This window comes from Asterias amurensis, chromosome 12 (assembly GCF_032118995.1).
Source record: "Asterias amurensis chromosome 12, ASM3211899v1".
Lineage (NCBI taxonomy): Eukaryota > Metazoa > Echinodermata > Asteroidea > Forcipulatida > Asteriidae > Asterias > Asterias amurensis.
Window position 1 is genome coordinate 7899458 of NC_092659.1, and position 15762 is coordinate 7915219.

Sequence of the window (15762 nt, forward strand, 5' to 3'; positions counted from 1 at the left end):
TGCCCGCTCTGGTACTATTCCCGCAAAACACGCGCGCACGATCACTTGCCTATATTAGTTCATCCCACGTGACCGTGTTTCAGCCAACCAGAATACAGAAAGAGCAAGACGTGTGTTATAATAGATTACATTTCAGACGGCGACGTTACTTCTCTGGAACATTGGTACTGGTATGACCTTTGTAAATAATAGGCTTAAAAAGGCAGAGTATACATTTGTTTTAATATCAAAATCATTCAGTTGAAGATATTATATCCAGCAGTGTAACTGTACTGTGAAAATTTCATTTCAAATGGTGGTCATCTTTTTGAAATATCGCAAAAGAAATTCCTATGTTTAGCCCTGGCAGGAAGAACAGTCCTGATTGTGAATACACAATCTGAGAAACATTACTGACAGTAATACTTCTCAGTTTCAAATTTTAAGCGAAAAACTGATATCTTTTAACAGAACAGTACTTCAAGTGAGATGTTTTTCAAAATGCTTTATACTAACAAAAGCAGCTGTAGGCTCCTAACCAAACGTGTTTATTGCCATCAATCTGATGAGTGATTACCAGTGGCCAGATGCTATGTCAGATTTTTGCCCGATTTGACCCAAAAAATTTGATTGTAAATTCAATAGGTATTTTGATGGGGGGTCGAGAAAGTTACAAGCTTTCATTTGAGCCATTGCTCGAAAAAAGTCCGCCAATTATTAGTAGCAGTAAAATAAAGTGCTCATAATTTGTTTTTGTCGGGATCCCGACAATATATCACGTGACCAATTCTTATGTGTTTTATAAGAAACTTTTTAAATTTTTGTCATGGTTCAAACCTTTTTTTCCGTTAGAGCGGGTGATACTCTTTGAAATACCATTCACTCAAAAAAATCTTTTCAATTTTTCAATGTTTGGGGCCAAAAATCTGACATAGCATCTTTAAAGTGGAAAGAAAACTGAGTAGAGGAACTAGTATGAACTTTTAATCAATTGGTTTTAAATCAGAATGAATCTAATACTTGCTCTACAGACCAAGCTGTAATAAGTGTCCAAAAACTATTATTTTTGAGAAAACAACTTTTTGGGTGATGGCCTTTAAAATTATTGGACAAGATAAGATGAAAATCATTTCCTTCAAGGAAAAAGATTATATAAAGCAAAAGATTATATTTATACAATATTTCCTTAAACTGGGATGACAGTTTTGAGTGCAACATATACTGACCAAAACTTGTACAATGCCAAGTTTTAGTAATAATAACAAACAGTATGTATGTGATTTTTACTGTATATACCATCAACGACTCATTAGTAAAGGAAAAGTGTGCTAAAAATATAGTCAACGAAAACAAACTTTAAATCGATTTTGACCTTTAAGGAAGTGTACACTTACTTTACAAGTTATGAACATAACAACTTACTTGGTAATGAAACCTGGAAAGCTAAGATATGATAGTAAAACATTGTGAGAAACGACTCCATTTGAAATAAATTAGTTTGGACGAAAGAGGTAATTTTCACCCGAAACATTTTGAGTCTGAGAAAGCATGAAGGCTTTCTCAGTCATAAGCATGAAGGCTTTCTCAGTCATAGTAAAGCACACAATTCTAAGCATTAAGGGAGCAAAAGTGCTTGTTCAATTCTTGTTTCCTACTCCGCCTTTATATTGCGCTTGTTATGTGTAATAAAAGACACACAAGTGCTTGTATGTGTAATAAAAGATAAATAAGCGCTTGTAAGTGTAATAAAAGACACATTTAAAAAATGAGGGTAGGCAATGAGTGTACCCTTCCAAAAAGATTGTCCTGCAAATATTTATATTCTGGAGAAGTTCAGGCGACAAAAAAACACAAACAAATAATCAGTGTGGAAACAGCAAACATTTTCTGTTCTTATGTTTTATTGAGTAATTCAAACCAATTTACAGAAAATAAACAACTTTTAAATTTATGAAAATTCTTTAGTTATAAAGTTTCAAGTGATTGTAGTTATACGCCAAGTAAACATCAGATTTATTTGTCGCCCATGTTTGAAAAAATACCAGCCATTGTTCCCAGATTGAGCATGAAACTCATTAACCATTGTGAATGCCTTTGGTTTTCATCTAACAAACTTGAGCAAGACCTTTTTTTTAGTGTATGCCTGGCTACATGCTAAGCATGATTTGTTTGGCTGTGCAGTACTGAATCTTTCAAATTCTGGCAAAACCTTTAGACTCGGGTAAGATAAGATTAGTATGCCTGGCCCTTTGCTAAGCATGGTTGTACAGTACTGAATCCATCAAACTCGGCAAAACCATTAGACTATGCTAAGATTGGTATGCTTGGCTCCATGCTAAGCATAGTTGGTTTGGCTGTACAGTACTGAATCTATTAAACTCAGGCAAAACCTTTGGACTCTGATAACATTGGTATGCCTGGCCCCATGCTAAGCATGGTTGGTTTGGCTGTACAGTACTGAATCCATCAAACTCGGGCAAAAACCTTTAGTCAATGCTAAGATTGGTACGCCTAGCTCCATGCTAAGCATGGTTTGGCTGTGCAGCACTGAATAAGTCAAACTTGGGCAAAACCGTTTCATCTGTGATAAGATTGGCATGTCTGGCCCCTGTGCTAAAGCATGATTGGTTTGGCTGTTCAGTACTTTATCCATCAAACTAGGGCAAAACCTTTGCACTCGAATTGGTATACCTCAACACATGGTTGGTTTGATCCAAGAAATGTAAGGGCTTTGTTTTTATCTTCATTACAAGTTTTACAACAAAGATTTCTCCTTATCAGGCGGGGGAAAAATTCAAATCATTAAATTTTAACTACACAATATTTAATTTATTTCTCAAAATAGCATTTATTTTTTTACAGTTTTAATTTACATCCATCGAAATTCTTACACTTACTTTAAGCCATTATACACTTTCGGTACAGAAAAAAAAAAAAAAAAAAAAAAAGTTCACAGATTTACAAATAATTTACAGGGTTTACAGAAGGTAATGGTGAAAGACTTCTCTTGAAATATTGTTCCATGAAATGCTTTACTTTTTGAGAAAACATTAAACAATGTAAATTCTCAATTGAGAGAATTACGGATTTATTTAAACACATGTCATGACACGGCGAAACATGTGGAAACAAGAGTGAGTTTTCCCGTTATTTTCTCCCGACTCCGATGACCGATTGAGCCAGAAATTTTCACAGGTTTGTTATTTTATATACAAGTTGTGATACACGAAGTGTGGGACTTGGACAATACTGTTTACCGAAAGTGTATAATGGCTTTAAGCAAAGCTGTAAAAAAATAATAAAAGAACCCAACCCATTCACATCATTCAACCACACCCTATATTCAAAGGCGTGACAAAACAAGTACATTATTCATGTATCTCATTGCAAACACAAGAAGAATTCAACATCAATAACAAAGACACAATCCAGCTAGCTGAGCTGCACTTTTCAACAACATTCCAATTTTGACCAGCATTTTTGCAATGTTTCAAGTTCAACTTCGTTATTTGTCTAGTCGTATCAAAATCTAAAATTAACTGTAGTCAATGTCGTCATAATCCCTGTATTGACCCATTTCACCTGACGTCATCATCAAGAAAATCTTGAATGCGCCATACTGGTGGGCAATTTCACTGTACGTGTTTATATATAACTCTATGATGTGCGTTATGCAGTGAAAGTGCACGTTTTAGGCGACACGGCATTAATACACGTAAACCTAACTTGCCCACCAACATGGTGAGCGCCGATCATTCGCCGCGTGTGCCGCGCGTGCAAGGGGTCAAAACTCGGAGAGTCAATGTTAGTAAGGTAGTACCTTGAAAAATGAGACTCGGGCATACAACTGTAACTTCACCCCAAAAAAGGAAATTACAAAAATTTCAATGGTTTTGTAAAGTATTTTTCAATTTTGAATGGTATAACTGAGATTAAAAAAAAGAAGAGGAAATCAGCTGATCTGAGGAAACGTTGCATGCCTTCAGACAACTGTCCACCGAGCAGGCTTCATTTGTTTGAATGTGGGAGGTTCCTCAAGGTCCCATCATGGGTCTACAAAAGACCCCTGCGCCCCCATCCAACCTTGAAGGCTTTTTATTATGATAATTTCATGGAATAACTGAGCCATTTATATGTGGGTGTTCTCACACACTATTGTGGTCAGTCCCATTAACAATTTCCTGCTTAGACTATTTAGGGCAAGGTGCTTTTATGCACGTACCAAACCTTTAGTCGATGAAAGATATTATCCCTTTGTAAAAAATGCTCAGACGTAACGTTTTCTTTTTTTGGGGTGAAGTCAATAAATTCCTTTGCAGATTTCCATCAGCACACCACTTAAACAATATTTAGCAAACTAACTTTTAAGCTGAAAAACTTTGACAAGCCTTTAAACAGTATTTGTTTAGGTTTTTTGTTCACTCTGTGAACTTTTTGTATGAGATGTGCATAACATTTAGTAAAGATTGAAATATTTAAATTTTTATAAACTAACACAGGACTCTCCCGGAGTTTTTTTTCTTCAAAACTGTGAGGCAATCTGGACCAAAGTTCTTGAAGTTCGACCGAAGGACGCTGAAGTGAAACAAGGTCGTTAGAATGTTTTCTATTTGGTGTTTATCTTTGGTTCCAAATCCACTAATGTGCATTGTAAAACTGCGACGTTTAACAAAAGTGACACATAATTGGATATTTCACTAATTTCTCTTAACCCTGATGGTCGATCGACCTCAAAGGTTTCAAAGCTTTTTTTTATGTTAGTTCAGACAAAGTGTGTGGATACTGGTCTTTGAAAATTTACCAATGGTCGAGTGCGGGGCAAAATGGACAAATGAAACAAGTGACATTGTTGCTGGCCCATGGCTTAAAATTACAGGACATGGTCAAATGGGTATTTGAAGCCTCAACTTGAGTATTTTTGTCCCTCAGTAAAAGGAATTTCAAGAATGAGGCAGAACTTATGACTTGGAGCAGAACTTTTTTATACTGCATTGCTTGTTACAGGGATCATCTGAAATAACACCTGTTCCCACAATGATTGTTTTGCTGTTTGGTTCAACTTGCATTTTGTCTCTTCGTTTATTTGTTTCTCCGTTTCACCACAAACCGCTGTGGTCTTGATGAAATGGCGGTATATAAAACATTTTTGTATGTATGTATGTATGAGCTCACTCGCTGCCAACATTTGCAATCGAAGACAAATTTAGAATTACATTCAACATAATAGAGAAAAGGTTTCCAAATTAAGGTAGATTTTCAATTTTGTTTCATCAGAAAATGAAAAGATTGGGTTTTCAGGGAACTTTCTGCAGAATGGGTAGTGTTGGCAGCTCTGAGCGTCAACTTAAACAAAATTCAAATACATTGAACAAACTACTGTTTAAAATAAACCAAGTTAATTTAACTTCAGTTACACAATATTCTTTTTTGAAAAAAGTATGCCTTTTTATTTGTACACATGTAGCTGTAAGATGAATCACGCAGTCAACATTTTAAACCATAAATTTACAATTGAAATTATTTACATTTTAACTGACGCAATTACTTAGCCTGTTCTTAAATTAAATAATATTTAACAGTGATGATGTGAGAAGTTGGCAACTGGTTTAAGGAAACAAAATACTGTTTTGTTTTACGTAGATACAGGAAAAAACTAATCACGCCATGATTTTTTACAAGAAGTTTCCTCAACATGGAAACCCTTTAGTTCCTGGTGTTTCGTTTGATTGTTTTTGGCAAAGTCCACTTATAGTGCCAGCCACCCTCAATCCATCACAATCTCTTTGTTCCATTTGGGTGTTGACTGCCCTGCCATCGATTTCACTGAACTCTTCCTGACTTAAGGCCGAGTCACACTGCAGCGATAACGAAAACGCCAACTATCACGACACAAACAGAATGTTCATCATCGTTTTTGTTATCGCTGCAGTGTGAGTCGGTCTATAGGATTAATCTTGGGACTTGGGACAAGTCCCAGCCTAACATGTAAACCTTACATGTAACATGTAAACCATGTAAGTTAGAACTGGTTACTCATCCAAACTCGAGATTATTCCTAGCGTTCCGTGAAATTGACTGATGGTATTCAACTATGCATTACCAGGGATAGTCATACTGCTATAATCAGTATAGGTGTTAATAAGTACCCTGACCCCACATGGATCCTTTTTAGCCTTGATAGGTTGTTAATCATCTGAGCCATCAATATCTGGGCTACTTGGGCTATATGAGGGTGAAGCTGGGGAGTAACCAGGCGACATTGGAGAGTAGGTGTCTTGCGGACTGGTTGGGGAGTATGAGGGTGAGCCCGGACTGTACTGGGGACTCGTTGGGGAGTAGGAGGGGGACGTTGGGCTGTACTTGGGCGTCTGCGGAGAGTAGGTCGGGCTGGATGGGGAATTCTTGGGACTTGATGGCGAGTACTTGGGGCTGGATGGGGAGTAGCTGGGACTGGCAGGGGAATAAGTGGGGCTCGTTGGGCTGTACTCTGGCGAGGTCGGGGTGAAGTGGGATGCCCCACTGTAACCCGGGGAGGTCGAGCTGTATGACGGGCTGGACGGGGAGTACTTGGGGCTTGAGGGGGAGTAACTGGGCGAACCGGGAGAGTAACTGGGCGACTGAGGGGAGTACCCAGCAGGGGAGGTGGGGCTGTAACTGGGCGATGTGGGGGAATAACTTGGTGATGTGGGACTGTAGCTGGGAGACTTGGCAGAGAAGCTCGGACTTGTCGGTGAATAGCTCGGACTCGTCGGCGAGTACTTCGGAGAGCTCGGCGAGTAACTCGGACTGGTTGGCGAGTAACTTGGCGAGGTGGGGCTGTAACTCGGTGACGTCGGGCTGTAGCTTGGGGAGGTTGGGGAATAGCTAGGCGAGGTCGGACTGTATGACGGACTCGTTGGTGAGTAACTTGGTGACGTAGGGCTATAACTCGGTGACGTCGGGCTGTAACTTGGGCTGGTCGGACTGTAGCTCGGACTGGTCGGGGAGTAGCTAGGGCTCGTTGGCGAGTAGCTGGGACTTGTTGGCGAGTAGCTAGGACTCGTTGGAGAGTAGCTGGGACTGGTCGGCGAGTAACTCGGGCTGGTCGGCGAGTAGCCAGGACTCGACGGTGAGTAGGAGGGACTTGTTGGCGAGTAGCCAGGGCTCTGTGGTGTCGCAGGCGAGCCAGTGATGTACGATGGCGACGCTGGGGAATAGCTTGGAGACATTGGGCTGGCTGGAGATGGGATGTAGGGGCTGACTGGTCCAGGGGATCCTGGGGAGCCTGGCTGGGGGGACCAGGCAGGGCTGTAGCCTGGGCTGAACCCACTTGCGTCTGATTGAGCTGAAGGACTGAAGCCAGCAGCACCGGGTGTCATTCCACTTCCTGTTGATGCAAAACGGGGGTTTTCTTGATTTTCCGCAGGAATTTAAATTCACACATGCACACATGAATAGATAGATGTACGATAACGATGTTCTCCTATTTTTTCTTATGTACGACGATTGGGTCAATGCTTCTTTATGCAAGTTTTTAGAAGCTTCATATTTTTAAAATTGTTTTAAATGTATCAGCATGTATGTATTGTAGTGGTTTTTGTTTAAAATCTTGTTATCAGTACAGGGCCTCTGAGTGGCTTTTTATACAGATTTTGGCGCTATGTAAACACTTAACAATAAAATTATAATAATTTCTCATCATTTTTTTTTTCATGATCACTTTGTTTATATGTACTACTTTTACAGCCATCTCCAAACAAAACTATTTACTCTTTTCTCCCTTCCAGAATAGAATCTTCACATCTAAAGTACACATGTACCGCAGGTCTTAAACTAAATCTGCGCCCCTCGCTTTTGCCATTTTCCATTTCATAAAATTTCAAAAACTATGTATATTTTTCTCACACTAGTGACCACTACCTAAGGAGCACTTGACATTGCCCCAACCCGAAAAAGGACCTATTTCATAGAGCTGCTTTGCTTATCGGAATAAAGTTTACTAGCAAAAATATCATTTGACATACATCATCTGCGACTGATACCCTGCTCATTTTTCTTTAGCCACCGATATCCTGCTCATTTTTGCTTAGCAGCAACTTGTTAAGCAATATTCAGTGCTCGAGCAACTCTATGAAATTGGACGCAGGTGAACAAGTCCTGGGCCCAACTTCATAAACTTGTTAAGCAGAAAATACTGCTCAAACAAAACATTAGTGGGGCACCAGTTTGTTAAGCAAGATTTTTTCTGTGCTTAGCATGTTTTATGCTTACATGCTTTATGAAAAAAGGCCCTGCTGTTAGACAGAGCTTGGATCAAAAACTATAAACTTCGCATTTAAAGGAATCTGCCTTCTTTTTCCAGGTTGTTGCTCAGATTGCACTTGTATAGGGAACAATGCTAAGACTCTTCAACGCCTTTACAGCTCCAAGTGAGCTAGGTTTGGTATCATCATTGCAACAAACTTCCTAAGAATCTGGTTTACTTTCCCAACAGTAACTCCTTCTAACAGTTGTTACAAAGAAACAGGAGTAAACAAAAAAAGACTCACCCATTGGTGACCAGGCGACTCCATAGGCTGGGGTTGCCCCTTGGTTCCAGGGGGTCATCTGTGGGGACATACTGGCCGACGGTGATGCCGCTGATCCGAAGAACATCCCAGTCATCGCACCTACAACAAGAAAATACATACATTTACACATTGAAGACGCATTTTCTTGACATCATTTTCTAAGCCACGGCGTTCTGATAAGAGCAGGTTTCACACTGTTGTTGCCGGGCAATTTAGAGGGAAGGTAAACATTAGGTTTTTGGAGCTGTTGTAATTATTGGAATTCTATATACATGTAGATAGACGATAAAATAAACACATGTAGATATATACAATAAAACTAACCTGTGAACATTTTATTTCAAAAGGTGCGAGTGTTTTTGACATATTGCGAAAAATGCTTAGCATTTTATGTTTAAGAATAATCAGAAATTTGAGTACAAAATCAGAGAAAGGTTTCAGACAGGTTCAAATTTTTGGGCGATAAAAAGTGATATGTTTTTCCATAACCACATAACTTCAAATTGCTTTATACCATCGAAAGCTGCTGTACTTCTAACCAAGTAATTTTTAATTGAGATTAATTTTAGGAGTGACCACCAAACATATATACTTTCCCCTTTTGCACATCAGACCTCGATTTTTGATGGGGGGAGTCAATCGGTGCATCTTACCTAATCCTCCGCCCATTCCCATTGGTATTTCCATGCCGTGTTTGCACTTCTCTGCGTCCAGCAGCAAGGCAAATGACCCAGTGCCGACGCCGGCTAGCTTGCCCAGCATGATGTTCTCCGAGACACCCTTGAGGTGGTCCACCTCGGCATGGGCTGCGGCGTCCATTAAGATATCCACCTGGTTTTTAAAAAAACAAAATGACAGGAAAAATATAATTTTTCAAATAGAATATACCACAAGGGACACTGACCGACGTGGTAAATTTAAAATGATTCAGAATTGCATGGAGCGGGATTTGAACCGACTGAGCAATCTAGCCCTGTGTTGATGTCAACTGATTGCGGCCTTCCTATTTGGTCAGTGTCTTCTACCAGGGGTTCAAGAAAGATGCCATAAATGCCGTGTAGCCAAGGATCACAACCAAGGAAATTTGAAATGCATACTGTTGCAAACTTTTTTAGAGCCAGCAATCATAAGAAACCTTATGGTGGGGATAGATTTGTGTTGCAATTCAAGTGATAATATAGATTTAGAATTTGAGGTCTCGAAATCAAGCATCTGATTAAGCTTGGGCGATATCACGATATTATCGAATATCGCGATATTAATTTGGACACGATTTCGATATCGGATGGATTTGGTTTTAATCGAAATATCGATTCAATATCGCGATGTATTTTCTAGCTGATACCCCATAGGTTTGGAGTAAAACCAGAAGAATAGGTCATTAGAACACCTCTCTTATACTAGGACTGTCTCTTCTACAACTTTCACTTGGAGTTTTAAGACTGATGATGTCAAATTTCATTAATCGCGATTATATCGAATATCGCGATATATTGTCGGCGATATATCGTGAATAAAATAAATCGATATCGCCCAAGCTTACATCTGATAGCACACAACCTCAAGTGACAAGGGTGTTTTTTTTCCATTATTATCTCGCAACTTCAATGGCCGATTGAGCTCAAATTTTCACAGGTTGGTTATTTTATGCAAATGTTGAGATACAGCAAGTGATAAGACTGGTCATTGACAATTACGGTAAAAATAAAAACGAAATCAGGAAAGATAGAGAAATCACAGGCCTGCAATTGGCAAAGTGAAAAAACATATTTGTGTTGCTCAGATCAATAGGGAACTAAGTATGAACTCTTCACTGCCACAACAGCTCAAAGAGACCTATTATCATCATTCCAACAACTAGTAAATGTTAAAGGCCCAGCGAACAGCAACTTCACTTCTTTATTTTGGTTTAAAAACACAAAACATGTTCGGAAGATCACTAAAAATTACATGCTTACAAAATAAAGCACAAAGACTGATAATTTGATGTACAGAAATGGTACCTTTTGGTGTCTTGTGAAAATGTACTCATTTGGGTACACTACACTTTAGATTCAGACACAAAATTAACGTCACGTACCGTTTCCTCAAAGGAGCACCTCATGAGGGCGCCAACATCTTGTCTGTTGATACCGTGACGCGTAATAGCCATAAGATGACCCCTTGCAGTCATGACGTCACACAGCAAGGCAAGATGGCGGTAGTTAACGTAGGAGCCGTCAAAGGAGATCACATGGTTCATCTCACGCTCCACTGACTTGCGGACCGCTTCGATACCGAGCACCTAGGAATGTGAAGAGATGAAAAGGCATTTTGAGTGGCAATCAGGGTTGTAGCTTGAGCTATGTAGTGGTTGGCTATGAATCCATTTTGTTTTGTTTTTTGTAAATCCAACGAAGGCGAGTGGATCAACAAAACTATTTATGTTCAATTATGGGGTCATCGTTGCTGAAGTACAAGCTTCAGGTAGGCAAGGCGGCAGGTTTCCAAACTTTGCTTAACACGAAAAAGCACAAGAATTATTTGCAAAACATACTCGCATTTTGTAATCACTGACAAATATTAAATGAAATGATTGTGTTGCTCAGATTGCATTTGTATAGGGAACAATGCTAAGACTCTTCAACGCCTTAAAGGCTCATAGTGAGCTAGGTTTGGTATCATCATTGCAACAACTTGATTTGATTAAGTCCGAATGTCGTACCTGGAAAATCTCACAGATGTCGTTGGAGAAGGTTCGGACCGGGTCGACCTCTGGGTCACTAAGGACCTTCATCATGCTGGTGCCGTCCGTCTCGAGGAGCCATTCTTGAATGGCTTTGAACTCTCCCTCCTCCGTGATGATGATGCGTTTCTTCATGTCCTGCTGCGGCAGATGCATGTACACCTGATGGGAATGAAAAGACGATAACAAAATTACGATTATGCTGTTTTTTTTTGGTTTTTTTTTGAGAGAGGCTAGTGACTGCACAGAACTTAATCAAAACATATACACCCATGCCCTGAACATTGCTTTTTAAGTTGAAAGTGGCTCAAGAGTCAGTAACAGACTCAACATATCGTTACTATACCACGTTAAGTTTGGAGGTTTTGGTAATTACTCAAAATAATTATCAGCATAAAACCTTACTTGGTTACGCATAATGGGGAGAGGTTGATAGTATAAAACATTGTGAGAAACGGCCCCCCTCTGATATGAAGTAAAGTAGTTTTCACGAAGTAATTCCCCATGATTTTGATTTCGAGACCTCACATTAAGAATTTGAGGTCTCGAAATCAAGCATCTGAAAGCACACAATCTCGTGTGACAAGGGTGTTTTTTTGTTTTCATTTTTATCTCGCAACTCCAATGACCGATCGAGCACAAACTTTCACAGGTTGGTTATTTTAAGCATATGTAAAGATATAACAAGTGATCAGACTGGTCTTTGACAATTACGGAAAAAATAAAAACGAAATCAAGAAAGATAGAGAAATCACAGGCCTGCAGTTGGCAATTTTTTTTAAATCATAAAACGAAAAACAATTCAAGTGAAAATATAGATTTGTGTTGCTCAGATCAATAGGGAACTATAAACTCTTCACTGCCACAACAGCTCCAGGAGACCTAAGTTAATCATCATTGCAACAACTTGTTAGATACCAGTCCACTCATCCTTTTTATTGAATAACGCTATTCTAACTTTCCTCCTTCCTTAACAATTACGAGTGAACTCCTTCCCCAGTCCTGAAAATAAATACACACTTTTCACAAGGGCAACCCAATCAGCAAACAAAAATATTTAACCTGATCAGAAATGTCTAAAATTTACTACTGTGAAAGGCCGCGAAGAAACGGCAAACCATTCTCACAACTCAATAGACCTTTTTCATGCTGCCTCCATCTTTATGCAAATAGGAACCAGACTATTTTGTTCTTCTAGCCTCCGTTTGGTTTCAATGTTATCAATGGTGGAAACATGAAGAGGCTGCACCCAACCTCAGGCTTGATCAACATATACAAATTCTTAAAACTACGAAAATATTGCATAATGAATATGTGCGCTCATTAATGGCTCATTTAAAACTATGCATGCACGCACTAGACATTTAACACATGACCAATTTCCTGAGCCAATCAGCGTTGTTTTTTTATAAGTAAATCCCTCCCTGGGGTTAGTGACACGAGGTATCGATACGGCGCGCTGCCCATGGTTGCGAGGCTGGGCTGCACCATGATAAAGGTCTATAGCCAGAAATCTTATGATAATAATTGAGAAGAGAGGAATGTATCCTCAGGTGAAGGGTTACATGCCCGTCAGTACAGCACCATATTGAGAGCCCTACAACAGAAAAGCAAATGACCCCAGTGGGTTTACCTTAGCAATTTGCTCAATGCCTTGCAGCGTCATGTCTGTCAAGATGTTGGACTCGATGCAACGGAGGAAGACGTTGTCCTCCATCTTGTCCACTTGCTCCTCGTCCTGTGTTGAACAAAACCAAATCAATTCAGAGCATGTAATTAAGAGCACTCAAAGCTGCAGGAAACGGTTGAGCAATGTTTTCTGCTTTCTATTAAATTGGGCATAAAGCTCGAGCCAAAACCCATGGGTTTGCAAGGGGCAGTAAATTACCACTTGTTGATGTGGTTAAGATTAAGAATGATATTTATCTTGCTTTCAAGCAGTCTTCTTTTAACAGGTTTGTTGCTCAGATTGCATTTGTATAGGGAACAATGCTAAGACTCTTCAACGCCTTAACGGCTCCAAGTGAGCTAGGTTTGGTATCATCATTGCAACAAACTTCCGCATATGTGGTTCACATGCAAAATTTGCAAGCATAAACCAAATAAATCAGAACATTCTTCTTTTCTTACCTCTCCAAATTTAGCGTCGTCACTGCTCATGATTCTGATGCGCAGCACCAGCTTCTCCGCATTATCGTCGTTGAAGATGCAGTTGAGATCGTCACCAAACCCAGCGTTGATCTTCTCAGCGATTTGCTCCATGGTCAGTTTGCGGTCAGTCATGCGCTTGCGGTCGAGCTCGATGCGGAGCAGCCACGGCGAGATACGGGTGGGGTCGAAGTCGGGCATCTCGTAGTAGAGGTTGACCCAGTCCTGATCCTCCACGATGACGGTGTTCTCAGGCTTGGGGTCGTAGTAGATGGCGGTGTTCGCCGTCACCTTGCGGAGGGTGGTGTGCTCGAGTCGACAAAGGATATCCTGCAGAGTAGGAGTTGAGCGGTTAGTGCTGGTTTAGAGATAAATGTAAAATAAGCAGGCAGCATTTTTTAATAGTTTTTTTTAGGGCTGTCCTTGCTTCAACTTCTTGTTATCTCAAGTTGCTGCTGTTTTAATTCAGCCAATCTCCGTTCGCATGCAGGGCAGATGAACTCTAATATAGTGAATTTGGTTTGAGCCAACAGTCTCAATTCCACCAAAATCCTGGTCAGAATGTTGTCTGACTTAATGGCACAGCAGGGCCTATCACTAGAACAAATATGCCAATCGTATCTAAACTGTGGTTGTTAAATGACCAAAGAAAAGGTATTGGAAGGTAAGAAGGGTCTAGCCAAGACACTAAATGGTACAGGGTTAGAGCTGTGTTCTTGAATTAGTAAGATTCTTGTACAATTCCAAATGAAAGTTTCTCCTGTAATACATGTTTGCACCTCTCCAAAATAATTTCCACAGCCTAAAAGTAAAATAAAAATAAAAAAAAAGGAAGCAAACTAATCCCACAACAAAATTGATGAATAAAATAAGTTGTGTTGCTCAGATCAATAGGGAACTAAAGTATGAACTCTTCACTGCCACAACAGCTCAAAGAGACCTATTATCATCATTACAACAACTTGTAAACAGTCTAGCCACCAGCCTCATTATCCAAAATTACTAAGGCAATAAAAGGGTAGCGACGAGTTCTTACACGGCCGTTTAAAACCAGCAGGGTAATTGCCATGTGATAAAGGCCCAAGCCGAAGACGAGGGCCTTTATCGCGCGGCAACCGATTGACCGATCGAGCCCAAATTTTTAAAGTCTTGTTATTTAATGCTTATGATGGGATACACCAAGTGAGAACACAATTCTTTGACAATGACCAAACAGGTACAACGACCAAACCTAAGAATATCAAGCCTGTACAAACATCTTCTCTTTTCAAACGAGGTTAACAAAAAATCTGCTTTCATTTTACCTTGGCTCGTTCAGCGTCCCTCGCAGCCTGGCCGACGAGGAAGACAGTCAGCGAGGGCGTCTTGGGTTTCTTGGAGATGTTGATGATCTCCTTGAGGCGGGGTACACCCAGGGTGACGTTCTTAGCAGACACACCGGCGTAGTGAAAGGTGTTTAGGGTCATCTGGGTGGCGGGCTCGCCGAGAGACTGGGCGGCTAGCGGTCCTGCCATCTCACCGGGATGCGCCTGTTTTTATGCAGAAGATAAATAAATTAATCAACAAACAAATTAACACTGTACAAATCAATTGGGACAATGAGTTTGTTCTTCAGCATCATTACTTGTCGAGGTTACCCACTAGCAAAAATACCTAGTTTCCAAGACCGAGTATCATATTTATTATGCTGTAATTGTACCCCTTCTGTTACTTAACCCCAGTTTTGCTATTGACAGGTTGTTGCTCAGATTGCATTTGTATAGGGAACAATGCTAAGACTCTTCAACGCCTTAAAGGCTCCAAGTGAGCTAGGTTTGGTATCATCATTGCAACAAACTTCCTCATAAAATGGTTCAACTCGCAAGAATCACAAACTAAACCAAATAAATTTGAATATTTAGTCTGGGGGGTAACCTGTGCTGGAGGTACAGCGTATTGTGCTGGTTTGTGGGCGGGCCCGCCTACCGTGGCTACAAATGCTGGGTCCAAACAATGACAACAAAAATATAATATGCTCAATTTTATACACGTACCAAGGCCTGGTTGAATCTTGTCTCGATCTCTCCCAACAGCCAATCGAACGACTCCATGGTCATGTGGTGTTCGTCGATGACGCGTTTTGCGCAGAGCGTAGAACGCAGGAGCATGTTGAACAGCATAGTGGCGTTCTCCTGAGCCTGTTTACTGATCCTATCCTCGCCTTTGACGACGACCAACTTCTTGGACAGATCGCGAACCCCTGAAAGAAACAAAGTGGCATCATCATCATCATCTGGCAAAGACTTGACGCCTCACCCTCAACTTGTAATGGGAGCGCACTAATGGAGTCTCCCCCATCACCTGTTCGCTTTTAATCGCTGC

The 15762-nt window shown here is 40.3% G+C and overlaps 1 protein-coding gene across 1 annotated transcript in view; it reads right to left on the reverse strand.

The window, feature by feature from the left end:
- Window positions 1-1870: 1870 nt before the first annotated feature.
- Window positions 1871-15762, reverse strand: part of LOC139944778 (DNA-directed RNA polymerase II subunit RPB1-like) — a 33766-nt gene continuing 19874 nt past the window's right edge. The window contains exons 18-26 of the mRNA XM_071941885.1: window positions 15435-15640; window positions 14706-14930; window positions 13384-13731; window positions 12887-12991; window positions 11233-11415; window positions 10609-10812; window positions 9182-9359; window positions 8508-8627; window positions 1871-7345 (exon numbers count right to left, since the gene is read on the reverse strand). Coding sequence (XP_071797986.1) covers window positions 6165-7345; window positions 8508-8627; window positions 9182-9359; window positions 10609-10812; window positions 11233-11415; window positions 12887-12991; window positions 13384-13731; window positions 14706-14930; window positions 15435-15640 — 2750 coding nt within the window. The 3' untranslated portion in view covers window positions 1871-6164. The remainder of the gene's footprint in view (window positions 7346-8507; window positions 8628-9181; window positions 9360-10608; window positions 10813-11232; window positions 11416-12886; window positions 12992-13383; window positions 13732-14705; window positions 14931-15434; window positions 15641-15762) is intronic.